This window comes from Dromaius novaehollandiae, chromosome 2, assembly GCF_036370855.1.
Source record: "Dromaius novaehollandiae isolate bDroNov1 chromosome 2, bDroNov1.hap1, whole genome shotgun sequence".
Lineage (NCBI taxonomy): Eukaryota > Metazoa > Chordata > Aves > Casuariiformes > Dromaiidae > Dromaius > Dromaius novaehollandiae.
In genome coordinates, this window is record NC_088099.1 from 37977495 (window position 1) to 38001483 (window position 23989).

Consider the following 23989-nt stretch of genomic DNA (forward strand, 5'->3'; position numbering starts at 1 on the left):
GAGGAGGGGGCCGGAGCCGCCGGCCCCATCGCGGGCGGGCAGCGCTCGCCCCTCCCGGCGGCCGGGGTTGCCGGGTGAGGAGCGGAGCCGGTGCCCATCCCGCAGCCGCAGGGACTTGGCTGGGGGAAAACAGTCCTTGCTCCCTGGGTTGTGTCGCCGAGCCTCCAAAAAAAAAAAAAAAAAAAAAAAAGGAGCATGCTGGCTTCCGCCTCAGTCGTCAGAAGTTAAGGTAAGCAGGCCACAAATACGCTGCTATCAGTCGTGAATGGCGGAGTTTATGTCCCAGTGATTTATGACCGTAGACTTAAATGTCGGTTCAAGAAGAGTTCACAAGCTGGGGCTTCCTTCCAGGCAGTGACTGATACCCTTACACTTCGTGTTCAGGCAGCTCTCTCCCCCCCCCCCCAACCTTCTCTCAACTTTGTCTTTATCTTAAGAAAATCTTTCAGGGGGGCTGCCTGCTTTTTTCCCTCCTAGATTCGGAGTTTGGGGCTCGGCTGGGAGTTATAGGGAAGGGGTCTGGCGGTTTTAGCAATAGGGGAGGAGGAGGAAAGGAGTGGTTAGGGGGCAGCTGAACTGCGAAGTTGGGGAATGGGGGGACCTGCCTCCCCCAAGCTGCTTTCATCTGCTGTCTCCAGTCCGGCTGAAGGGGATGGGGTGGTTGTTGGTAAAGGGCAGGGGTGTATTGCACGAATGGAGATGGAGCCGATGAAACGGGCACTGGAGAATTTGGGGGCCCAGCCGTGTTCGTGAGAGCTGGCCTTTTGTCTTTGCGGGGGGAGCGGGGAGCTCTTCCCACTCCAGGCACCAGTTCCGGCTGCAAACTCTCCCCCCTCCTCTCCCGCCAGGGCGCTGTTATTATCGTTATCGTTGTCGCTATTACTCCCGCTATTACCGTTTTCGAGAGTAGTGGCCGTGTACTCCTCAGGTTACGCCGCTTCTCTGTAAGTTTGTAGGACCTATTTACTTCGGAGGCCGAAAGTGGGTGTCGGCTTTTACTTGCTGGCAGACGGCCCAATATTCAATAATATTTTGCCTTCGAAATGACGTTGCCCCTTGTTGGCGTGCGGTTGTCTGCGGGGCCATCGCGGGCCTCGGCTGCTGCCCGGCAGTGTGCGTCGGGGCTGCTCGGGCAAACTTCAAACCGGCCAGGAGGACGCGACGTATTTGAAGTCGCGATCATGAAAGACCGGTGCAGCTGTAAAAATCACTGTTGCCTCATTATTTCCTCATTTCGCTCTTGCAGTAGTGTCTCTATTCTCCCCGTCTGAAGCAAAGGAATTGAGAAAAATCACACCAGGCCTAGATATCGTTAGCAAAGAGAGGCGAGGAGCTGGAAGTTGTCTATGTTCCTCAGATCTTGTTCGGCTTATTAGCTTAATAACATCCAAAGAGCTTGATTAGCGCAATAATACGGTCGCCGCCCTGCTGTAGGTGTGTTACCTTAATTTCGTTACGACCTAACAAAGGCGATACTGTTTTCTAAGAACTTGTGTAACTTGAAAGGCGTAGCGTGCGGTCATTTGGTGCATCTGTTGTGTAACATTTTTCGCCTTGAAGCATTTGTCCTAGTTAGATGTTTGGGGGGAAAGTATCCAGCAGCATAAATACAAGGAAAGTGGCAGAAAAAATTGGGGCTATTCTGACCTGAAAAGACGGAGTTGTTTGTCGGCAAGGGGAGTGGGGGGAAGGTGAGGAACACAATTTAGTTTTTGAGAACAATGTCTGTGAGTGTGGGAAGAGCTCCTAGATCGGAGATAACGTACAGGTCCCCTTTACCTTTAGTGTGAACAATTCTTTAAATGGTTGTTTTCAGGCAGGTAAGCAGTAGAATTTAATTGGGAAAAAAAAGAGGAAAAAAAGGACGGGGCAGGGGGGAAGAGAGGGAGAGAAAAGGGATTCACCCGGGCAGGAGAGGCATTCTCTGGGTTTGTGTCCACCCTCTCTCTCCCCAGCCAAGTGACCCTCATACATCAAATTACATAGCAGTTTCCAAGACAGAACGTATTATAGCGAAGTTGGAAGGAAAGTTCAAGCCGTGGTCATGGAGATGAACGCTGGTTTTTCAGGTTCCTGGTGTGTTTTTTTCCCCCCAATCCATCATGTTTTAACAGGTAGAATCTGGCTGATCCCGTGAAAAGTTAGTGTCTTGGAAATAACTGCCAAAAAAAAAAAAAAAAAAAAAGGCAAAGTGCCTCTTTCGCCCCTCCTGGGCTCCCTGCGGTGGCTCGGCGTGGAGCAGGTCCAGCCCAGCGGCCCGGAGCGAGCCCCGCCGGGGGCTGCGGGCCGCGCCTCGCTCCCACGCGTGTCCGCGGAGGCGCTGCTTTGGGGGCGCCTGCCCTGGGCGCCCGCAGGTAGGAGCGAGCGCGGAGGGGAGCAGGCGGTCGCTTTGTTTGTTTTCCCATCGAGCATTTCACGCACAAGCCAAAATCTGTCACTTAGGATCGGTGCGCATAAATATCTCTGGCTACGAAACCTTCCCACCCCACTCCTGCCCCCTGCCACACAGCGAGAGGGGCCATCTCATGAGCTTCTTTGAAGTTGTAGGGAGACCTGCAACCTGGAGAGAAAGGCTGAAAATAAACTGACACTGGTTACAAGCGAGGGTTTGATCCTGGAGTGGGAATGAAGGAATAGCCCAGCCCCTCCCCAGCACAGATTCCTCGATCACCCTTATCTCAGAGACTGGTATTAAAACAGCCTCTCGGTGATAAACGAGCAAACCCCTTGCCGTGTGGTGCCCTGCTCTGTTTCTTTGGAAGAAAGGAAGCAAAAAACCTCGAAAGCCCCTATCCCGGTGCAGCAAAGTGCGTATTTGTAGCTGCCAGTAAATCCAGGCAGCTTTTATATCAAAATGCTCTGTGCCTGAGGCCAAGTCATGCTGCTAAATATTGCTGACCACTTTTTCTTTTATGGCTTTCATGTCACTTAGCTATTGAAAGTAAGATGGATTTGTACCATTTCTTCACCCTGCTCTGCTCTCCCCACACCCCAGGTCTGCCCGGAGTGGCCATTGGAGGAAGAGCGCCACGTGACAGAGGGGTGCCAATGTTATTCTCCAAGGGTGTCAAGACCCTGTCAGTTTGCGAAATAAATATTGGGAAACAACGAAATGCAAAAAGCGACCTACTACGACAGCTCTGCAATCTATGGTGCCTACCCCTACCAAGGAGCAAATGGTTTCCCTTATAATGCGAGTCAGCAGCAATATCCTCCGTCTTCATCACTTGTGGAAACTGAGTACCACCGCCCCGCGTGCTCCCTCCAGTCCCCCACCAGCTCCGTGTCCCACCACAAGGCCAATGACATCAGTGAGAGTTGCATGAGGACCCTCCCCAGCCAGCCTCTCCAGCCCCCCGGCCTCGCGGACCCGCAGGCCCCGCCACAGCCACCTCCAGCCCAGCAGGCGCAGCCTCCACCTCCGCTCTCTGCCTCACCATCTCAAAATGCCAGCAGCAACGCTGCCCCAGCCAACCCCACCAAGAGCCCGGCTCTTAACTCGCCCACCATGTCCAAACAGATATTCCCGTGGATGAAAGAGTCTCGGCAAAACACAAAGCAGAAAAACAGCAGTTCCAGTTCAGGTACGAAACACGCTCCCCCTTTCCCTGGGTCCCCCCGGGCTGGCCATGAGTCCTGCGGGAGGAGGGGAGCCCTGTCCGCCTTCACTTCTGGGAGGGAAGGGAGGGGCTTTTTTTCTCTCTGGGGTGACCCTCTCCCCTCTTGGGAAGGGGTTCCCACTGCTTGCAACGGGAGCTCAGCTAACACCCCTTGTAAAACTTCCCCAGCCTTGCAGGAGGGAGCCAAAGTGATTTTGTTTCCCAGTGGCTGAAACAGTTGCGCCCTCCTGCATCCATCGCATTTCGTAGGTAATCCCCCCTCCAGTAAATCATGTCAGTGTGGAGCAGCCTAGCCAGGGGCCTGTCCTGAGTACTTTGTTGGCACAGTGCTGTTAGATTAATAAGACAGTGACCTATCTCTGCTGAAGTGTAACACGAATAAAATAGCTCATAATCATGTGCAGTCAGGATCAATGTCCTGCATGCAGTCAGAAGCTCTTCCTACTTTAACAAGCTGATTGGCAAAGTTACAAGCCTGGTAAACAAAAATCATTCTGGAGTGCCATAAACTTGAGCCAATAAAATATTATTTGAGGGATGGAAGTGTATATTAACACTTTTATTACTCAAGGAAACCCAAATCGATAGCACTGGTACTAGCTCTAACGCCCAGGACTTGTGTTTATGTTAACCTCTTGCTCTTTTTCTCTTAAATGTTTCTTGGAAATAGAGTCCGAAACTTTAGCAAATGTCTTCTCTAGTGTGTTTTTTAAAGCTGTGGTGACATTCCTGTTTACAGCCTTCCATATTGTATATTTATTTTATTAAAAAGCAATAACATTTAAATATGTGTGTATGCCTATATACAAGCATAGCCGCTGTATGTTCTTATAACATATACTTTACCTCCCAATCACTACCATATGTTTGTTTATGCTATATGCTAGATATGGTAGAAACACAGTGTAGTCAATTCTCTGCATAAGTGCATATTCTGTGTTTTAGTAGACACCTTCCCTTCAGACATCTGTACCTGATTTGTATTTTTATTGGGGTTTTCAGAAAAAGAGGGTGGTAGATCTTTGCAGTGCTGAGAAACAACTAGCTCTTGAAGACCCTGATCCTGGGATGTCAGCAGAGCCATAGGTTCAGCTTCACAGTTTCTAAACCCCACTTTTTTTCCCTGGGACTTTCTTTTTCCTTGTTGTAAAGCTAACCAGTGTGCTGTAGTATTGACTGTCATTTCTAAAGGAAGCAAGTATAGTCTATGGTGACCCCACTGAGGTGAAGGAAGTCCATTGTGAGCCATTTGAGGCTTGTAGCTTGACATGACTGAGCTCCAGGTGGGAGTACTCCTTGCACACCTGGGCTTCTCGTGCCCCAGAGCTGGACTCTCCAGGTGCTGGTGTTGTCTCTGGTTGCCGTGTTCAGGTTCGTCATGCTGATTGTGTTCTTTGTGTGATTTACATAGGTGAGAGTTGTGCTGGTGATAAAAGCCCTCCAGGGCAAGCCTCCTCTAAGCGAGCCCGTACAGCTTACACAAGTGCCCAGCTGGTAGAACTGGAAAAGGAGTTCCACTTCAATAGATACCTTTGCAGGCCACGAAGGGTAGAGATGGCTAATTTGCTCAATCTCACAGAAAGACAGATCAAAATCTGGTTTCAAAACCGCAGAATGAAATACAAAAAAGATCAAAAGGGCAAGGGCATGATGACCTCTTCAGGAGGACAGTCCCCAAGCAGAAGCCCTGTCCCTCCAGCTGCTGGGGGATACCTAAACTCTATGCATTCTTTAGTAAACAGTGTCCCCTACGAGCCCCAGTCGCCTCCACCATTTAACAAGCCTCATCAAAATACCTATGGCATCCCTGCGTCATATACTGCTCCTCTTAATAATTGTCCACCTCCTCAAAAGAGATACACGGGGACAGCAGCTGTAACACCTGAATACGATACTCATCCTCTTCAAGGCAACGGTTATGGGAATCCACATATACAGGGAAGCCCCGTCTATGTAGGGGGCAACTACGTGGAGACCATGACCAATTCTGGGCCTTCCATCTTTGGTCTAACTCATCTCCCTCATCCTCCCTCTGCCAACATGGACTACAACGGGGCTGGGCCAATGGGCAACAGCCACCACCATGGACCTTGTGATCCACACCCGACATACACAGACCTTACTGCTCACCATCCTTCTCAGGGAAGAATTCAGGAAGCGCCCAAACTCACCCATCTGTAAGACACAGGAGTCACTAAGTGGAACATGAAGTCCCCAACTTTTTAACAGTACTTGCACCCTCCCCTCTCTCTTTCCTTCCCCGACTATGTGCCCTCTCCTCTCTTTCTTGTTTTCTTTTTGTTCGTTTTGGTTTTGTTTCCTTTGGTAAAAGCGTTCTCTAGTTTATGTGACGTAGCAATATTTGTTGCTTGAATTGCTCTATAGTTTCACTAGTGGATATTTATCTTCTTGAACTGTAGCCTTGTGTCTCACTTTGGGAGTATACATAGGCTTTATACTTTACCTTCTACACTTTTATCAAAACAGGGTATATGAACAAATTTTCTATAAAAGGAATTCTTAAATGTGAATTTGTTCGTACATGATTGATCCCACGGGGAAGCAATTTTTTTTATTGCACTTCTTTTAAATAGCGAGAAAGACATCAAAAGCGCTTGGACAGGGGCTCCCTGGACAGTTATTAATACGTGTAAGTCTTTCAATGTGTGTATGCTGGTGAACATTCAGATTTATTTATATTTTTTTTTTGCAAACATTGAATAATCTAAGTGTTTAAAATTTTATTTATCCCCATTTGTTCATATTTATATATATATAAAAAATCTGTACCCTGAATATTCAGGAGGTATTTACCTGGCCATATGTTAGAGGACATATCGGCATGTGTAGGAAATATCATTTGAAAGGAAACTATAACTCCTTTATTAAAAATGATGATAACGATGATGATGATGATGCAATAAAATCTGGGAAAAAGATCGCAGTTTGAATAATTTATGCTTGCAACATCCAGCTAGGCGGAGAGTCTGTAAAGCTGAAAAGGCTAGATTTGTTTTGAAAGTTATACATTCCTTGCTGCTCACGTTCTGAAAAAAAAATAAAGTTTTTATTCTGAATAATAAAGAGTTAAGAAGGTATTATTTGCAGGGCAAGGGAAGGGAGAGCCCTTCATGACGTGGGGAGCTAGCACACTCGGCTCTAAACTCGCAAGTACCCGCTCTCCCTCCAGAATGGCTTCATGGCCGTTTTTCAGTGTTTTACAGACAGGCAGAGGGATTTTTTTGTATGAGCTTTAAAAACCTGCAGCGGGCGATGTGTCCTGCTGCGCTCCGCGTGCGGCGGCAGCCCGGCCGCAGAAGGCGGCGAGCAGCGCGCCCTCTCCGCGCCCGCGCAGCGGCGGCGCCGGGCCGCGGCCCCGCCGTGGGGGCGGGCTGTGCTCGCCGCCAGGGGCCTCTCCCCCGGCTCCGCGCCCGCGCAGGAACAGCGCCGCCGGCCGCGGAACCCTGCGCGCAGCGGGGGCGGGAGAAACGCGCGGAGCGCTCTCCTCGGCGCGGTGCCTCCCACGCCCTAAGCAGGCGGGCGGGGAGGAGGGGTGTGTGTGTGTGTGCGCGCGCGTGTGCGTATGTGTGCGCGGGGGGCGAAGCGAACCGAGGGCGGCGGAGCTCGGCACAGAGCCGTGCGCGGGCGCGGAGCGGAGCCGAGCACACCCCGCGGTGGGGGACCGGGCCCGCAGACAGAGCCGGCCGCAGCTGGGGGCAGTGCGAGGAGCGGATCTGCCCGCGGACCTGCCACCCCCAACCGCCGGATATATATATTATATATATATATAATTTTTATATATATATAAATATATATACACAAAATTTTCTGTAAAACAACCGATTTTCTCCGCTGTTTTGGGGTTGCTGGTTCGCCTCCCCAGCGCAGCCGCGGGGGAGGGCAGCCTGCGCTCCCTGCCTTCCCGCGGGGGCGGCCGCGCCGCGGGGACAATGTCGCGGAAGCGCCGCTTTCCCGGCGGCTCTCGGCTCCAGACGGGCACCGCGGGCACCCGCGGGGGGCTCCGGGCCGCATCCGTCCGAGGGGGAAGCCAGGAACTCAAAGGCGTCTGCTTAAATCCGATTTTTCTTCCTTTCAGGCGAAATATCCGTAATTTTTAGATTGAAACTTGGAAGATAAATCAAAATGGACCTTAATAGACTAGGTAAAATATACCAGCGCACATTTATAAAGACATAATAATCCTATGCTGTAGAGATAATAACGCACGCTGTTCACCATCTGTATCTTTTAGAGCACAGAAAAAATGTCGCCATTTTGGTCTCGTGCTGAAATATTATTAATCTTTGGGCTTTATCTTGTTCCCAGAGCCATCCTTGCCTGATGCTGAAACATTGTCATGCATCCATGCATCTATACAGAGCCTTTCTGCATAAATAGATAAAACATTTCCAGTCAAAGAAAGGGATTGCAAATGTATTTATACCATGTTGTTTATTATAGATATAGATATGTAACCATTGCAGGAAAGGTTATTTAGTCTGATATTTTTCACTGAAACATAATTATTACCCCATACAAACCACCGACAGATTATTATTTTGTGGGCGAAGAAAGGATTTTTTGCAGCTGATGCAAGATCATCAAAGACTTTGCTCGTTTCAAACAAGCGCACGAATAAGATTCAAAACAGCCCCCCCGCCCCGTATTAGTTACGTTACATAAAACAAAAGGTAACAGTGCAATCGGTGAATTCTTAATGTGTGCCTACTTTAGCACCACGAATTACATTTACGAAAATGTTCAAAGAGAAGGATTTTGGCGTTTCATTCCCCTCCCACTCGGAAGAAAGAAAAATAGAGGCGATTTTGTCCCCGTCTTTTCAGAAAACATATCCTACCCCTTTTTCAGAGTCTGTACATTACATACAAGAATCTGTATCTTTGCATTTAAAATTCGACCGATTGAAAGATCTCTCTGGAGGCAGAAGTAATTGATTTGCCCAAGAATTTCGCGTCCCCTCTCCAAAGGTTTTGTTCCAGGTGGTTTTTGTATTAGACTGACCACAAGAAACAAATGTGCAGAATAGAGACACCCACACAGGTTTTACTCACACAGCCTGGTTAAAGTCCAAACCTCTCTCTTTATTATTTGTCATCCTGCTGTTAATCCCAATATTTTCCAGAAAAAAAAATTAAAGAAAAGAACAAGAAAAGCCCGACCCCAAGGTAGGCGCTGAGAAGCAAAATAAAAACGGGCTCTTCCCACAGGCAGGAGAACAGTCCTCTGCCAGCATATTTTAAAAGCAGCTTTTTTCTTGTTTACTTGCGTTTCTTGCTCTGCCTCTTTTCTCGGCCACATTTGATCTTGGAAAGAGCCAGAAGCTTTAAATGTGTTCTTAAGGGCCAGTAGCTGTCAAACCTTTTGGCGGCCAAGATTGATCGCGCGCAGACACCACCAGAGCTTTGTTTGGACTAAAAGCAAGAAAATTAAACCCCTTGCATTTTCCAACAGCATCGATATTTGTAAGGCATCCCTTTTGAGGGATTAAATGACAAGTCTCGTTCTATATTTTATTTAAACAAGCAACCACCAAAAAGCCCATTTAATGCCTCCCAGCCCCTCCCCTCCCCCTCTCTCCAATGCCTTCGCAGATATGCTACATCTTGTGCGTGCATTAACTTAAAACCGATTTTTTAAATGCAATTCGTGCAGTCTGGACGTAGACTGATCCGCTGAGTACTTGGGGTCTCGTTTTTTGTTCCCTTTCTTTCCCTTTTTTTTTTTTTTTTTTTTTTTAAAGAAGACACTTGCCGACCCCTTTATGGCACCTCCGAAAATAAAGAGAGACGGAAAGGCATCGCCCTGGCGATGGTGCCCGGCTCCCGGAGGATGCGGAGCCCGGCTCGGCTGCGCCGCCCGCGCTCTGCCCGCGCACCCGCCCGCGGGACGCCGCGCCCGGCCTGCGCTCCGCGGACAGCGGACCCGGCGGCGCTGGCGGCGCCGCTCCGCTGCCCACAGGACTCCTCCGGCTGGTGATTTTGGCCGTCCTTGTCGTCGCTCTCCCCCTCGCCTCGGTTTGATCGGAAAATCGTGCCCGAACCGTCCAAATTCGGGATTGCCTCGACCTCGCAGGGGCGGATGGAAACGACGGCAGCGAGAGCCAAGGCTTGGGACGCGAGTGCCGTGCCTCAAGTTATAGCCCTCGCAGCGCTTTCGCTCTGCCTAGCCCCCTGAAAACAAACCCCCTACCAGCCCATATATTTCTTGGTAATCGAAAATACTCACCAGACCCAGCCTACTACGGTTATTAAGCAAATTATGCCAGCAGACGGGAGTATCGTTTGCAAGCTAAGGCACAAGATTTTTTTTTTTAAGAGGCAACAGCCAGACGCTTTTGCAGCCTCGCGATTTGGCTCGCCCAGAGAGATACTCCTAGGGTATATTTTACGGTCCAATCCCGGAAAGCCAACTGGAGAGGGAAGTCATGAAGCACAAGGGCTGCTGCCTATGTGACTCTTCCCCTAGAAGCAAGGTTGCTGAGGAAGATCCTGTTAAACAATGGCTCGGGCATCGGCGGCCAATTGTTCTCCATACTGTACGCCCGATAACCAAAGGAAAAAAAAGGAAAAAAATAGAAAGCGAAAGAAAACCCCCAAAAAAGGAAAGAAACGCAACACACCGAGGCTTCCTCGGGAGCAATAAACTATTTTTGGAGGAAGTGCTATTCCCTAGGAAAAAATCACGACTCTCCGCTTCAGACTCCTGCTTGGGTGCAACTTCTTATGTGGGGGCCTGGAGGTGTCAAAACTTTGAAGATTAATGGATTACTTTGTTAATGACTCGAGGCGTCAGATTGAGGTGCTTAAATGATTTGTGAGGTGCAGAGCGTTTTCCTGACAGTCCCAAACAATGAGAGAAGAGTGCGCGGGTGGAGGCGAGGGAGGCGGCAAGCTGCAGGACAAGCAGCCGCACACACACACTCGCACACACACACACACACACACACACACACACACTCACACGCACACACACACACACTCGCAGCCTCTCACACAAACATACACATGCACACGCACCCCCCACTTCATTTCACATTAGGACGCCAAGGGGCTAGATACTAGAGATATCATTTCCCTCTTTAAAAAAAGTGTAAATAAAGCCTTTCTGGCCCCCAATGAGGCGTTCCTTCCCGACTTTTTTGGATCAATCAAACAGACAGTGGCTTCTTTTGATTAAAGCCCAAATTGTCATTGGGCAGAGGCAATCATGTGACAGCCAATTCGGTCCAATTTCAACCTTGTCTCCATGAATTCAATAGTTTAATAGTAGCACGGTCCCCATACGGCTGTAATCAGTGAATTAGAAAAAAAACACCCCACCAGCGATCTTCTATGATATATTTTTTTCTTCTCTCTCTCCTTTTTCCTGGGCCTTCCCCCCCCAAGCCCCCTGAATCCGAGGGAACTTTTTCTCCGCGGGGGCTGCGAGTTGAAGGCCATGAATTTCGAATTTGAGCGAGAGATTGGTTTTATCAATAGTCAGCCATCGCTTGCTGAGTGCCTGACATCTTTTCCCCCTGTCGGTGATACATTTCAAAGTTCATCAATCAAGAACTCGACGCTTTCACACTCGACACTGATTCCTCCTCCTTTTGAGCAGACCATCCCCAGCCTGAACCCAAGCAGCCACCCGCGCCACAGCGGCGGCGGCCGCCCCAAGGCGAGCCCCCGCGGCCGCAGCGGCAGCCCGGGCCCCGCCGGCGCCCCGCCGCCCCCGGAGTACCCCTGGATGAAAGAGAAAAAGGCGTCCAAGCGATCCGCGCTGCCGCCCGCCTCGGCCTCCGCCTCAGCCGCTGGACCAGCCTGCCTGAGCCACAAAGGTCAGTTCAAAGACTTTTCGCCTTCCCCTCCGTGCCGCTTTATTGGCTTCTCGCATCCCCCCAACTTCGCTGGGGCAGAGGCTGAGGGGCGGGCGGGAGGCGAGGAAGGAGCTGGCGGGGCTCCGCGCAAACCCAAACTTTCCCCAAACTTGTTTAATGTGGGATGATTTATTTGAGTTGGAGCTGACCTCTCTTGTCTCGCTGTCCTAGAGTTAGGATATTTGACAGTAATGAAGAGTGATAGATTGCTCCCGCTCAGCTAAGCAGCTGATGCATTAATTATAAATTGCGGTATGGCTAATATAAAGTTTGCTCCGGTGCGGGGAGGCTGGGGAGCTGGAGGCAATAATTCGGCGGAGGCGGCGGAGGGGTACGCAGCGCCGGGCGCTCAGCAGCGCAACACAATGGGTTTACTGCATCCAGAGGCGGCCATTTTGTTGCAGTTGCTATTTTATGCTATATAGACATACAGATATAGAGACCCATACGCAGGGAGAGATGGAGAGAGCGCTCCCTCCCCGCCCCGGGATGCAATGTGCTTGGATGCTGAAATTCAATCTGTGCATTTATCTGTTTTGTGTGTGCGTGTGTGTGTTTTTGCTTTTGCTGCTCTGGTGGTGGTGTTCTGGGGTGTGTGCGTGCGTGGTGGTGGTGTTTTTCTTTTTCTTTTTCTTTTTTAACAGACCCCCTTGAAATCCCCGATAGTGGTAGCGGTGGATCTAGGCGGCTGAGGACGGCTTACACCAATACCCAGCTTTTGGAGCTAGAAAAAGAATTTCATTTCAACAAGTATCTCTGTAGACCAAGGCGGGTTGAGATCGCAGCTTTGCTGGATTTGACTGAGAGACAAGTCAAAGTCTGGTTCCAGAACAGAAGGATGAAGCACAAGAGACAGACCCAGTGCAAGGAGAACCAAAACGGTGAGGGGAAATTTAAGAGCTTAGAGGACTCGGAGAAGGCGGCAGAAGAAGAGGAGGAGAAATCGCTCTTCGAGCAAGCCCTCAGCAACGTCTCCGGCGCTCTTTTGGAAAGGGAAGGTTACACTTTCCAGCAGAATGCCCTGGCTCAGCAGCAGGCTCCCAATGTGCACAATGGAGAGTCCCAAAGTTTCCCCGTTTCGCCTTTAACGAGCAATGAGAAAAATCTGAAACATTTTCAACATCAGTCACCCACTGTTCAAAACTGCCTCTCAACAATGGCCCAGAACTGTGCAGCTGGCCTGAACAATGACAGTCCTGAGGCCCTAGATGTCCCTTCTTTACAGGACTTTAGCGTTTTCTCCGCAGATTCCTGCCTACAGCTTTCAGATGCAGTTTCCCCCAGTTTGCCAGGATCTCTGGACAGTCCCGTAGATATTTCTGCTGACAGTTTTGACTTTTTTACAGACACACTCACCACAATTGACTTGCAGCATCTGAATTACTGAGAAATTAAAGACGTCCTCTCAAGGGTCCTGCCTTCTCCTCCTTATTCTTCCTTTTTATTTTTCCAGTGAATTAATTTTATTCCCCCCCCTCCCATTTTCCCGGTCAGTATTTTCTGTTTATTACCTCCCTTTGCTGTGTTCGAGAGCCACTTTACCATTTCTTATGAAGTTTTAGTTGTGTTCAATTTTAACCTAGCCACATTCTAGGTCCTTCTATGAAAGCAATATATGAGGTCTGTAAGAAAGTGATCATATAGGAATTGTATCTTCACTTTCTTTTTATTTTTGTATTACATTAGGATGCGTTGTCATAAGTATTTTTGGTAGAATAAATTCTTGTTTGCTACAAGGAGCTTTCTCCTTTTTCTGTCTCCCTTTCTCTTTCCCTTTCTCTCCTCTCGAGACTGATAACACAACGGGTATTTCTCCCCCTCCCTTCTATTATTAATTTACTAATAATCAAAATCCAACGTTCTGACTATGATCTCTCCCCTTTTGACAATTTAGTACATTTATTAGAGAGAAAAAACACATTCAAATTCTTTATTGCAAGAGTTCTCACAAGAAAAAAAAAACAAACTAAAACCATTCACAACTTAGAGGGCTACTTCTTCCTTTTAATATATAAACGTAGCATGTTATCTCTGTGTCGATACAAAGCTTGGATATTCTGAACTGTAACGAAAGCAGAAACGTGCACTTTTTGTTGCAGACAAAACATAAGCTAGAGTCGGTAGGAAAAGTGCTTCCTGTAGAAACTAGCCTGTTACATACACGAAGGGCTGATTTAGAAAAAAAAATCATATTTTTCTAGCATGCAATGCTTAGCAGCCAGCAAGCTTTTTCAGGAAGCGTACCTTAAAAATATAAAAGCTCACAGAGAATGCATTTGATTATTGCTCACGTGCTGAGTGGTCCCAGAAAACAGCCCTAAAAAGAGAGGAAAAAAAGTTATTGCCAGTAAAATCAAAATGATGGCATAAAAGCATGAAAAAAGCGTCAGGGAGGATCACGCCCTCCCCCGGCTCTTTCGAGGGGAAGTGCGGGGACGCGGCGCGGGAGGTTTTCTCTTTAAGCCCGCTGGCGAGGGGAAGGTCTGGCAACGAAAAGGGGGAACTCTTCCTTTCCGAGCTGAAATTTCCTCGGGGCTCCCCACTCTTTGCTTGAGGCAGCAAAGACGGGCGTAAAAAAAAAACCTCCGGGAAATCGCCTGCGGCCGGCGGAGCGGCCCTGCCGGGGCCCGGCGCGTCTGCCGGGCTGAGCCGAGCAACAGATGCGAGCGGGGGGTCCCGCTCCGGGGCGAGCGGAGCCCGGGCACCGCTGGTCCCTCTGCCTCTGCGTGTGTGTGCGTGTGCGTGTGCGTGTGCACAGCCCGAGCGAGGGGCTGGGGAAGGCACCTCGCTGCCCGCCCGGGCGAGGAGTGTCGTCTCCCAGCTCTGCAACGCGTTGTGGAGCTGCGCTGCGTGGGTTATAGCTGGAAGGGCTGAACGCAATTCTTCCGAAAGTCATAAATCAAACTCTTTCTATGAATGAGAATGTCATCAAAGAGATCAATTGCAGGAACACATGCACAAATAAAAATCCTCTTACGTATTTGCCGGGGATGGGGATCCCCGTCTAAAACCATTAAGTGAGAAGGCGTTTAGTCATAATTCATTTTTATTGCTCTTTTAAAACAACAGCTTGGCTGAGCTGCGGACACGGCGAAACCTCGGCCCTGCTTCTTGTCCTTCTCTCTGCTGCAGCCCCGGCTCTGCGGAAAGCAGGCAGCCTCACCGGTGTTTTAACTCCTGCGGCACTGGCTTAAATCGGATTGCAATGTACGAGTTGGGATTTCTTTGGTGCCCAGATATCTGGATACTGACAACGCTTAAAAAAATAAAGAAAGAGAGAAAAGAAAGGAAAAGAAAAATACGCTACGAGATTTAAACTTTTCCCACACTCGAGTTAAACAAATGGAGCGATTCAGCAACCAGGAGTCGCCCACGCCTCTCCCGGTGAGCCCTGGAGCCATAGCGGGGGCACTGGGGTGGGGGTGGGGGTGCGAGATCTCCCACGAAAAAGCCTTAAGCACCGGAATTGCCCCCTTCGCTCCGGCTCTGGACAGGAAACGGCGCTTTCGCGGCCCGGGGCGAGGGGCGAAGGGGCTCGGCGGGGAGACGGACCCGTCGGGCGCCTCTGGGCGCGCAGCGGGGGCAGCTCCGCTCGCCGGGCGGTGGAGGGAGGGGGGGGTTCTGTCTGCTCCGGCCCTCCTTACTTTGTTGCCCCCACGCACAGTGTTGGCAGCAAAAATCCGAAGCGCTGCGAGAGAGACAATGTAACAAAAGAGACGAATCTGTGTTGAACAATGGCACGAAAAAACGAGAGAGAGAGAGAGAGAGAAAGAAGATTCCGGGATGCAGGAGGCTGTAAGAGAGGTGTTGTAATTTGGCGGGATTTACGGGTAAACCAGATCTATTTATAGTAAAATATATTTTTTTTTCTTGGGCAGCTGTTGTAAAAAAAGCCCTGAAAAGACGCCAGCTCTTTTATTAGTAAATAGTCCCAGCGGCCTGCCTTTTTCTCTGCGTTATGCAGTATTTATCACAACTGTTTTCCAAGAATGAAATAAATGTGTTTACATCTGTTACCACAGCCAGCACTGGTGCAGTGTAATTCCACAAATGCCTCCGGAGTGTTGTTGCTACTCCTCCCCGCCACGTCCCCACTGGAGTTTAAGAAACGGAACCTTTCCAGAGAGCTCTTACACATTTGTGCCTGCGCAGTAAAGGAAAGCAACTAGAAATACTAAGGGCATATGGATAAACAGCCCTTCAGCTTTTGCTGGCCTTGGAGAGGCCTTGGAGATGGACTGGGATAAGGGCTGACCTCCTAGCAGTAGGAGAGCCTTGCACCCAAGGGAGGATGTTGTGGTGTAGATGGGAGGAGCTTGCGGGTTGTGTGTGTGTGTGTGTGTGTGTGTGTGTGTGTGTGTGAGAGAGAGAGAGAGAGAGAGAGAGAGAGAGAGAGAGAGAGAGAGCAGGGAGAGGCGGCAGGGCAGAGGAGCTTTTCGGGCTTCAGAAGAGAAGCAACAATCAAGCGTGAGAGCACAGCGGTGTATGATCCGGCTGGAAATGCACCTGCAGAAATACAGAAGGCAGCTCCTCATGGGGTTGCTGCTGGTGGTGGCGAATACTGGTTTCTATCCATCTCTCCCCTAGGTTAACATTTCGCAGGACGCCTCTTTGAAGGTGCTGAAACCGGCTTGCTGGTGCCGTCCCCTCTCCCTACAGATGGGTGGGTGCCCTGGGACGGATGGATGCCCCGTCTATACCTCCCCTTTCTTTTCCCGCATACGTAAAGCGAATACGAGGTCGCAACCCAGCTCCCAGTCGCCCTCCCTCCTTTTCTATCCATGGACCCTTTTTGGGGGGAGGGGGCGAGAGGGCGATTTGAGTCGATGCTCAATGCGGTTCCCAAGGGTCCCGAGGCCGCCCCTGCCATTGGCCATCTGCCGCCTCCCGCCGCTGCCGGCCCGGGTGGCGGAGCGGGGACAAAGGGGACGGACGGGGTGGCGGGCGCTGTGCTTCCCCGCCGCCCCGCAGCCCCGGCCCGGCGGGCCGCGACCTGCGTCCCCGGCAGCCTCCCCCCGCCCGGGCCTGGAGGAGAGCGGGGGGGCCGTGGCGCCGGCAGACGGTCCCCGGCCGCGCCGCCGTGGCGAGCATCACCCGTGCCCCGACACCGGCTCCCCCTCCCCTAGCCCAGCCGCGGGGAAGCCCGGCGGCGGCGCGGGGGAGCGGGCACCCGGCCGGGGGGAGGCCGGGGGCCCGGCCGAGCACAATGGCCGTCAGTCCCCAAAGCGCCTCATTTCCATGCTAATGTCCGCGGCCGCCTGGTGATGCGGCTGGACAAGCCCCTTTAACTCTTGGCGTCGCGTCGCGCCGGGCTCTGCGGCGGGGCAGCAGCAGCGGGAGTCCCTTCCCCGTCCCCGGGCCCGTCCCCGTCCCCGTCCGCAGGGCTGATGCTCCCAGCGCCTGCCCCAGCCTCCCCCGAGCCGCGGCCCGGCCGCCCCCCCCCCGCGGCTCATGCCCAGGAGAGGCGGGGGGGGGGCGGGAGGGGAGGCCGGGGGTGCCGCTCGCCGGCCTGACAGCGCCGACAGCAGGGCAGGCGCCGGGGCACCGTCGGCGGGGACGCTGCGGCATCACTCACCCTGGAGGGGACGGCCGGTGGGCTCCGCGGCACGGGCGCAGCCGCCGGGCTCTGCGCTGCCTTCCGCTCTCGGCGGGCGGGCGGGGCCCCCCGGGGCGGCCGCCGCGCCGCGCCCTGCCGCGCAGTGCCGCGCAGTGCTGCCCCGCGGCGCCGCGCCGCGCCGTGCCGCGCCGTCGGAGCGCTCGGCGTTTAAATGCCCCCGACGCGGCGATCTATCAGCGGCAGGACCGGGAAAGTCCCGCAGGCGCCGCAGCCATTGGCTGCCGCCCCCCACGTGCCTCCGCGCCCGCGGCACCTTCGTGTCATTTTCCTGCCGGCCCCATGGAGGAAGTGGGAAAGTTGGCGCGGCCCCGCCGGACGCTGAGGACGCGGCGGCGGCGTGACAGAGGGACGCGGCGAGGATGAGCTCCTTCCTCGAGTACCCCGTGCTCGGCGGCGAGGCGGGGGGCTGCGCCGCCCGCGCCTACCCCCCCGACCACGGGATTACAACTTTCCAGCCCTGCGCCGTCGGCGCCGGCAGCTGCAGCGGGGAGGACCGCTTCCTCGTGGGCCGCGGCGTGCAGATCAGCCCCCACCGCCACCACCACCCCCCGGGCCAGCCCGCCGCCTACCAGCCCCACGGCGCCCTGGGGGTCTCCTACTCGCACGCCGGCTGCGCTCCGACGTACGGCGCGCAGGGCTTCGGCGCCGCGTACGGCCCCTACCCGCTGGGGCAGGACGCGGAGCTGGGCGCCGGCTTCCCCCCCTGCGCGCCCGCCGTCTACTCGGGGAGCCTCTCCGCCGCCGCGCAGCACCCGCCGCCGGGCTACGCGGGGGGCCCCGCTCAGTACGTGCCCCCCCCCTACGGCCAGGAGCAGCAGAGCCTGCCGCTGGGCACCTACGGCCATGCCCTGTCCCCTCTGCACGCCGGCCCCCAGGAGCACGCCCGCTCCCCGCCCGCCGACACCTCGCCGCCCGCGCAGACCTTCGACTGGATGAAAGTGAAGAGAAACCCACCCAAAACAGGTCAGTCCCGGCCGCGGGGTGAGGGCCGGGCGGGGGGCGAGCTCCTTTCCCTCGCTGCCGTCGGTGGGGCCGGGTGAGGCGAGGCGCAGGTGTCCCGGCCGCTTGCTTTGCAGGTAAAGCGCCCGAGACCCCCGGGAGCAGCCGCAGCCGCCTGCCCGCTGCGCTCAAAGCCGGCGCCGCTTGCGCCTGCCCCCCCTCCCCTCCCGCGCTCATATTTCTTGTAATTCATAAACCACTTATCAAGTTTCCTCTGACACTAGAGGCTGACTCCGGTTTAGCACCTCGCACTCCATCACTCACCCTGCCGGGGCTTCCCTCTTATCCTAAGAAGTTCCTGCTCCCTATCGCTTAGCCGGTGTGGACATATTGATTACGTCGCCTATAAATCACTCGCGCTCACTTAATGCCGTGTGTCCCCTCTTGCAGGAAAGGCCGGCGAATACGGCTTCGTGGGGCAGCCCAACACGGTCAGAACGAATTTCACCACCAAGCAGCTCACGGAACTGGAGAAAGAGTTTCATTTCAACAAGTACCTGACCAGGGCCAGGCGGGTGGAGATTGCAGCCTCCCTGCAACTCAACGAGACGCAGGTCAAGATCTGGTTCCAGAACCGGAGGATGAAGCAGAAGAAGAGAGAGAAGGAGGGGCTGCTACCCATCTCCCCCGCCACCCCCACGGGATGCGAGGAGAAAGTGGAGGAGTCATCGGAGAAGTCCTGCTCGTCGCCCTGCACTGCCTCGCCAGCCTCCTCTACCTCAGACACTCTTGCTACCTCAAACTGAGACGTGCCTGGTGCCCCCCGGCTCGGACCCCCGACTCCCGAGCCGCCTCCCTGCCGTAGCTCGAACCGATTTAACGCTGTTGTGTGTGTGTGTTGGCTGGTTGGTCTCTCGCACAGCCCCAGTGCCCCGAGCGCCCGCCCCGTCGCAGGCAGTCGCCCGCCCCGCGCCCCGCGGCCCCCGGGCCTCGGGGCCGAGAGGACAAGCTCTGCCCGCTGCCCTGCTGCTGGAGGAGGTGCGCTGGCACGTGCGTAAGGGTCTCTCTCCTCCCTGGCAAGGACGTTTCTTTGAGTTTCCCCTGAGTGAAAGACAGGCTGTCTAGGGTACATAACCTCACGAAGAGATGCACTATTGGAAGTGTTTACACGACGTATAGGACTTTCATCCTTTAATTTAATGTATTCTTTGTTCGCGTCTATGAGTTTGTTGCTTGTAAATACTTTGTCCGAGAGATTTATCTTTCTACAGATTTTTCTAGAAATGACGTTTAGATTATCAGGTTAAGCAGGGTGGGTGCGTTCGCAAAACCGGATCCGATTTTATATTGTGAAAACAGACGACCGTATCAAGTGAAACGTGTTAAACTCAAGCAGATACCTCAAAGAGTAGCGCTACTTCTGTAAGTGTGACAAACAAGGCTTCAATTGCACTAGGTTTTGTAAACCTTACCCGGTGTGCTTTCCCTTCCCGCCCCCCCCCCCCGCCACAAGTCTGTGCTGGACTGTGTTGGACCGAAGGGAATAGCTGTCCCGAAGACCTCGCCTCTCCCTGTTTTCGTATCGACCCTCCTTTAAACTCGGTGTCTTTTCAACCCAATGGTAAATGTGACGACTGGCCAAATGAATGTATATTTTATGTGATTGGTGTGTGGGAGTCTGCATGATGCACAGTGCTTTGCTGTACTGCGGCGCGCTGAGTCCGCCAGCCGCGGCGTGTGAGCGAGCTGCCTTCCTCCTCTCCTTACAATCACCGCAGCCTCTGGGACTGCAGGAATCCAGGGCAGAATTTACGGGTCCTTATAATGTCTGTAATAAATATATTCAACTTTCAGGTATCCCTTGTGTGCGTACCTCTGCGTGACGTCACCCACGAGGCACCACTCAGCTCAGCGGTGCGTTTCCATCCTTTTCTCCTGATGGGGCCTTTCCGAGGAAGAAAGGGAGGAAGAACCTCCAACATTGCTCCTCACTTTTTCTTTCTTTCTTTTTTTTCCCTTTTTCTTTTTTTTTTTGCCAGAGTCAGAGCTCGGGCTGTCCAGCCTGATTCATAACACAAACCTTCTTCCTTTTCTATGCTCGAATAATATTATTTTTAGAAAATATAAGCCCTCCTCTCCCTCCACTGTAGCATGGAGGAATTTACGATCCAGAGCTATTTTTGAAGCGCACACACGAGAACTTCCTGGGTCAAGTGCTAACCTTTTCACCTCGAGATGGATGTTGACATTTCTATAAACAGAGCACAATTCAAAAGCAGAAACTGTCTTCAGCCAGTCTTTCCTCACATCGCAGGCCCCTCGCTAAGGGCTGCACATTTAATTAGCCTGGGCGCTAAGCGGGACCTGCTTCCCTCTCCTTCCCCCCCACGGCTGACCCTCCCAGGGCCTGGCAAACTCCCATCCCACCCTCCCCCTCTCCCCTCTTTTTCTTTTTGCCAGAAAGAGCAAGTCCTCGCAGGTAAATTTCAGCCATTCCCAAGAGGTGTCGAATGAACGCCGGGTCGGGGAGAGGGGAGGAGGCTGTGTGGAGACACCGGGCCCCGGGACAGAGCACAGACACCTCCAGCTACACGGGGGTGTCCCCAGCCGCTGGTACCTCCTGAACTTCAGCCCAAACCCGCGTAGCGTCTCCTTTCTCCGGCACATCTGCAGGACAGCGCTGCCCTGCCTTTCCCGAGGCTGCGCTGCCTGCGGAGGCTCTGCTTTGCGGCATCCGCGGAGAGTCAACGAAATTTTCCGCACTTCAGTGTCAAAAGAGACAAGCGCTGATTTGCAAGGCGCGGCGGCCATATCAAGAGCCGAGCTATCTTGCAAAGGAGCAGGGCTGTCTCCAAAGGCTCCCGCGAATGCCCCGATTTCTTTCATTTCCCCGCCTGACATATACTTTACCTTTTGTTTATTAGTGCAAAGCCACAAAGCAAAACAGATGGCCTTCTTCCAGAGACTTGGATGTGTTAAAGTGTCATTTGCATGCCAATGAGGGCATTTCAATATCGAAATCTGGATCTAAACATTGCCGGAATCCGGATCTGCAGCCCGGCTCCCCCGGTGTTGACTTAATGTGTTAGAAAGAGTAGCCATAAATTATAGACTAAATGCGAGGGACAAGACACTTGTCAGTGCGTCAGTCTGCGGTGAGCGCTTCACCGGCGAAGAATCCTGTCTCCTTCCAAGCCAAAACCTCGGTTTATCTTTTTCGTAGCCCGGATCGATTCCAGCGAAAAGCCCCCAGACCCGCTCATCCTGGCTCATTTTTGCTATTGTTACTATTATTTCGATATGACCAGCCTCTCAGAGCAGGGAGTGTGGGGGTGAGGAATGAAAACTTCTGGTTGCTGCACGTGAGAGCGTTTCTAACACAAAAATATCGCTAAGAATTAGAGCGTGCCTTGGCCTGACAGAGAGGCTCATTTGCACTTCAGTTTGTAGGGATTCTTTTGTTTTTACAGCAGCTTTTTCTATTTCTCTCCAGAGTCTCAGGGGAAAAAAATGAAGGGGGAAAAAAAAAAACCCACAAGCCAAACTGTGGGTTGCCAAGCGGAGTTTAGCATCTTCCTATCATACTTAAGGCCATTTCTGCTGTTCACCTTTAAGTTTACTTTTGGAGGCTATTGAGATGCTTTGGTGTTTTCCTCTGGGGCAATCAGATTGAAACCGATCAATATTTACTCAGTCTGAAAGGGCTGTTGAAAAGGCAGCTAACAACAAACTGCTTAGCTGCTCTCCCCTCTTTAATCTCAGGTTCACCGAAAGTTCAAGCAGAAATGAATTCAGTGATGGGTCACTTTAGAATAAGTCCCAGTGGTTAATCTCAGAGCCTTGGTAAAGGCAACAATTACAGAGTCATCGCTCTCTCTGTCCCTCTCGCCGTCTCCCCGGCAGGCGCAAATTTCCTCTCGTTTTTGCTCAGCAATATCTGCTAAAGCTTCACCACTCCGCGCTGCTTCGCGGCGGCAGCGAGCGCTGCCGCAGCCCGCGGAGCTGCCCCGCACCCGCGCCGCGCCCGGCGGGAGGCACCGGGGTGCGGGAAATAAACCCTCCCGCGGGGGATCCCGCTTTTCCGCGGGGGCCCCTCGGCAGCCAGTCCCGGGGCGCAGGGAGGCATGAGCGGGGCTTTCTCTCCGGCAGCGGCGGGGGGCGCGGGGGGGCGCCTGGAGGCGGTGGCGGAGCCGTGGGGCAATATTCTCCTCTCCGTCCTTTGAGGGGGGAAGAATAGAGAGTAACGTGGGCGAAAAGCGACGGACATTGCTGCTAATTGCAGGGACTCTTCAGGGCCAAAGTTCACGCAATCACTGCATAAATGCATGCTTAAGAGGGGTTTATTAGCACCTCTCTAATGGCAGCTCACGTTCCGGCTATAAAATCGAGAAGGTTTTCCCCAGAAGTCCCCCCCGCCGCACCGCGCCAGGGCCGGCGGAGCCGCGCGGAGCCGTGCGGCGGCGCGGACGGCGCTGCGCTCCCGGCCGGGTCCTGCGGTGCCTCCGGCCGGCGCGGGCCCCGCGGCCGCCCGCACAGCGCCCGCGGGCGGGAGCGCGGCTCCGCCGCCGGCCGCCGCCGCCGTTGTTTGGAGGGGTTGGGGAGGAAACAGTCCTTTCGAAATATTTTTCCACCTAAGCATAAGAACAGCATTTCTTGTTTGTTTTCGCTTGGCAATTAGCTCTATGTGGTCTCAGAAAATAGGTAACTATGTAAAGGGAATACATAAATGATTAACTGAATAATATTTAAGCGAATAACAATATCACATATAAAATTTCTTTCTTTCTTTCTTTCTTTCTTTCTTTCTTTCTTTCTTTCTTTCTTTCTTTCTTTCTTTCTTTTTCTCTTCTCTGCCTTTTGCTTTCTCGCCGTTTCTCTCTTTCTCTCTTTTTCTCTCTCTTCCTTTCCAAGGCAAACATTCCTTTTCTCCCCCAGGCACACTACTTGGCCGACTTTCACTGTTAACATTATTCTTTTATGGCTTACGTGTCATAAAATATTACAGGTCACAGTTACTCCTGTTTCAGGCTCAGAAAGACCATTGAAATCAATGGGAGCTTTGGGAAAAAAAGTCTTCCCTTGTGCCCAAGAATTCTGGGGCAAACTGTTGATTTTGATCATGTGAGGAGCCCTATTTGCCATATAACTTCAAAAGGACTACACATTTCAGTAATACGAGCAGAATTGGGCCCAGAAAAATGCTTCCGCGCTATTTTTATAGGGCAGTGACATATTTTAAGCATTTGTTCCGCATGGAGAAAGTTTCAGCCATTACTTTTACAATTATTTTGTCTTTCCGATCTACTTTCCTTGAAAGTGTATATCTCATAAAGGTAGGACTAAGGACTATGATCCTTATAAAAATTTGGCCGAGCAGCGATCAACCTCTACTATAGTGAAACCAATAACGAGAGCATATCTTTTCTGGGAGTCCAGTTTATAAACACAAACTCTCGCGCTTCAAGAAAGTAAAAGCAACAACAACAACATCAACAAAAATCAAATATAAGCAAGGACAAGCCCAAACGAGCCCGGAGAGGAGATACCATCCAGGGACAGATAGAGAACCTGAAGGCAAGCTCAGCTGCAAGCTCTTTTACCTATGCTGACATAGGTCTAAGACTGCGACTATGTGGTGTAGTCAGCGGGAACCAGAGGGATTAGGAAAATACAGGGACTCATGGAGCGTTTCGCTGGCAACAGTTGTAGGAAGCGTTAGAGCGGTGGGGACCCGGGGGGAGCCTGACAGCCCTGCCCCGTGTTTCAGCCCCAGCTTCCCTAGCGATGCGCGGCCGTTGTTTTCTGCACCCGATACGCCTGGATTTGCGCATACATGTATATATATTTCCTAATTCCAGCCTACCCTGGGCTGTAGGCCACTCTCCACGAGGAAAAAAAAGGTAATATGCTATCGATTATTAAAAAATAAAAAAA

General features: G+C 52.3%; 3 protein-coding genes and 1 long non-coding RNA gene across 16 annotated transcripts in view; 3 read left to right on the forward strand and 1 right to left on the reverse strand.

Annotated features, from left to right (window-relative positions):
- Window positions 1–6704, forward strand: part of HOXA3 (homeobox A3) — a 44299-nt gene extending 37595 nt beyond the window's left edge. For 9 of the 11 annotated variants that reach the window (XM_064506265.1, XM_064506266.1, XM_064506268.1 and 6 more), the window contains 2 exons: window positions 2996–3584; window positions 5032–6704. In XM_064506265.1, the coding sequence (XP_064362335.1) occupies window positions 3113–3584; window positions 5032–5801 (1242 nt within the window). In that variant the 5' untranslated portion in view covers window positions 2996–3112 and the 3' untranslated portion in view covers window positions 5802–6704. The other 2 variants (XM_064506272.1, XM_064506274.1) reach the window with 2 other exon arrangements.
- A 2730-nt stretch (window positions 6705–9434) lies between these two features.
- On the forward strand, window positions 9435–13235 carry HOXA2 (homeobox A2). The gene is made up of 2 exons (XM_026103728.2): window positions 9435–11460; window positions 12144–13235. The coding sequence occupies exons 1-2, from the start codon at window positions 11079–11081 to the stop codon at window positions 12884–12886; spliced, it is 1125 nt and encodes a 374-aa protein (XP_025959513.1). The 5' UTR covers window positions 9435–11078; the 3' UTR covers window positions 12887–13235.
- A 180-nt stretch (window positions 13236–13415) lies between these two features.
- Window positions 13416–17226, reverse strand: LOC112985270 (uncharacterized). Of its 3 annotated transcripts, XR_010387624.1 has the most exons (4): window positions 17075–17211; window positions 16006–16171; window positions 14477–14755; window positions 13416–13816 (listed from the first exon to the last, which is right to left on the reverse strand). It is a non-coding gene; the product is annotated as an uncharacterized LOC112985270 (long non-coding RNA). The 3 variants fall into 3 exon arrangements; XR_010387622.1 differs by lacking the exon at window positions 13416–13816 and having other exon boundaries at window positions 14528–14755; window positions 17075–17217; XR_010387623.1 differs by lacking the exons at window positions 13416–13816; window positions 16006–16171 and having other exon boundaries at window positions 14528–14755; window positions 17075–17226.
- Window positions 17227–17346: 120 nt separating this feature from the next.
- HOXA1 (homeobox A1) lies at window positions 17347–19912 on the forward strand. Its single transcript, XM_026103731.2, has 2 exons — window positions 17347–18079; window positions 18506–19912. The coding sequence occupies exons 1-2, from the start codon at window positions 17476–17478 to the stop codon at window positions 18859–18861; spliced, it is 960 nt and encodes a 319-aa protein (XP_025959516.1). The 5' UTR covers window positions 17347–17475; the 3' UTR covers window positions 18862–19912.
- The last annotated feature ends 4077 nt before the right edge of the window (window positions 19913–23989 follow it).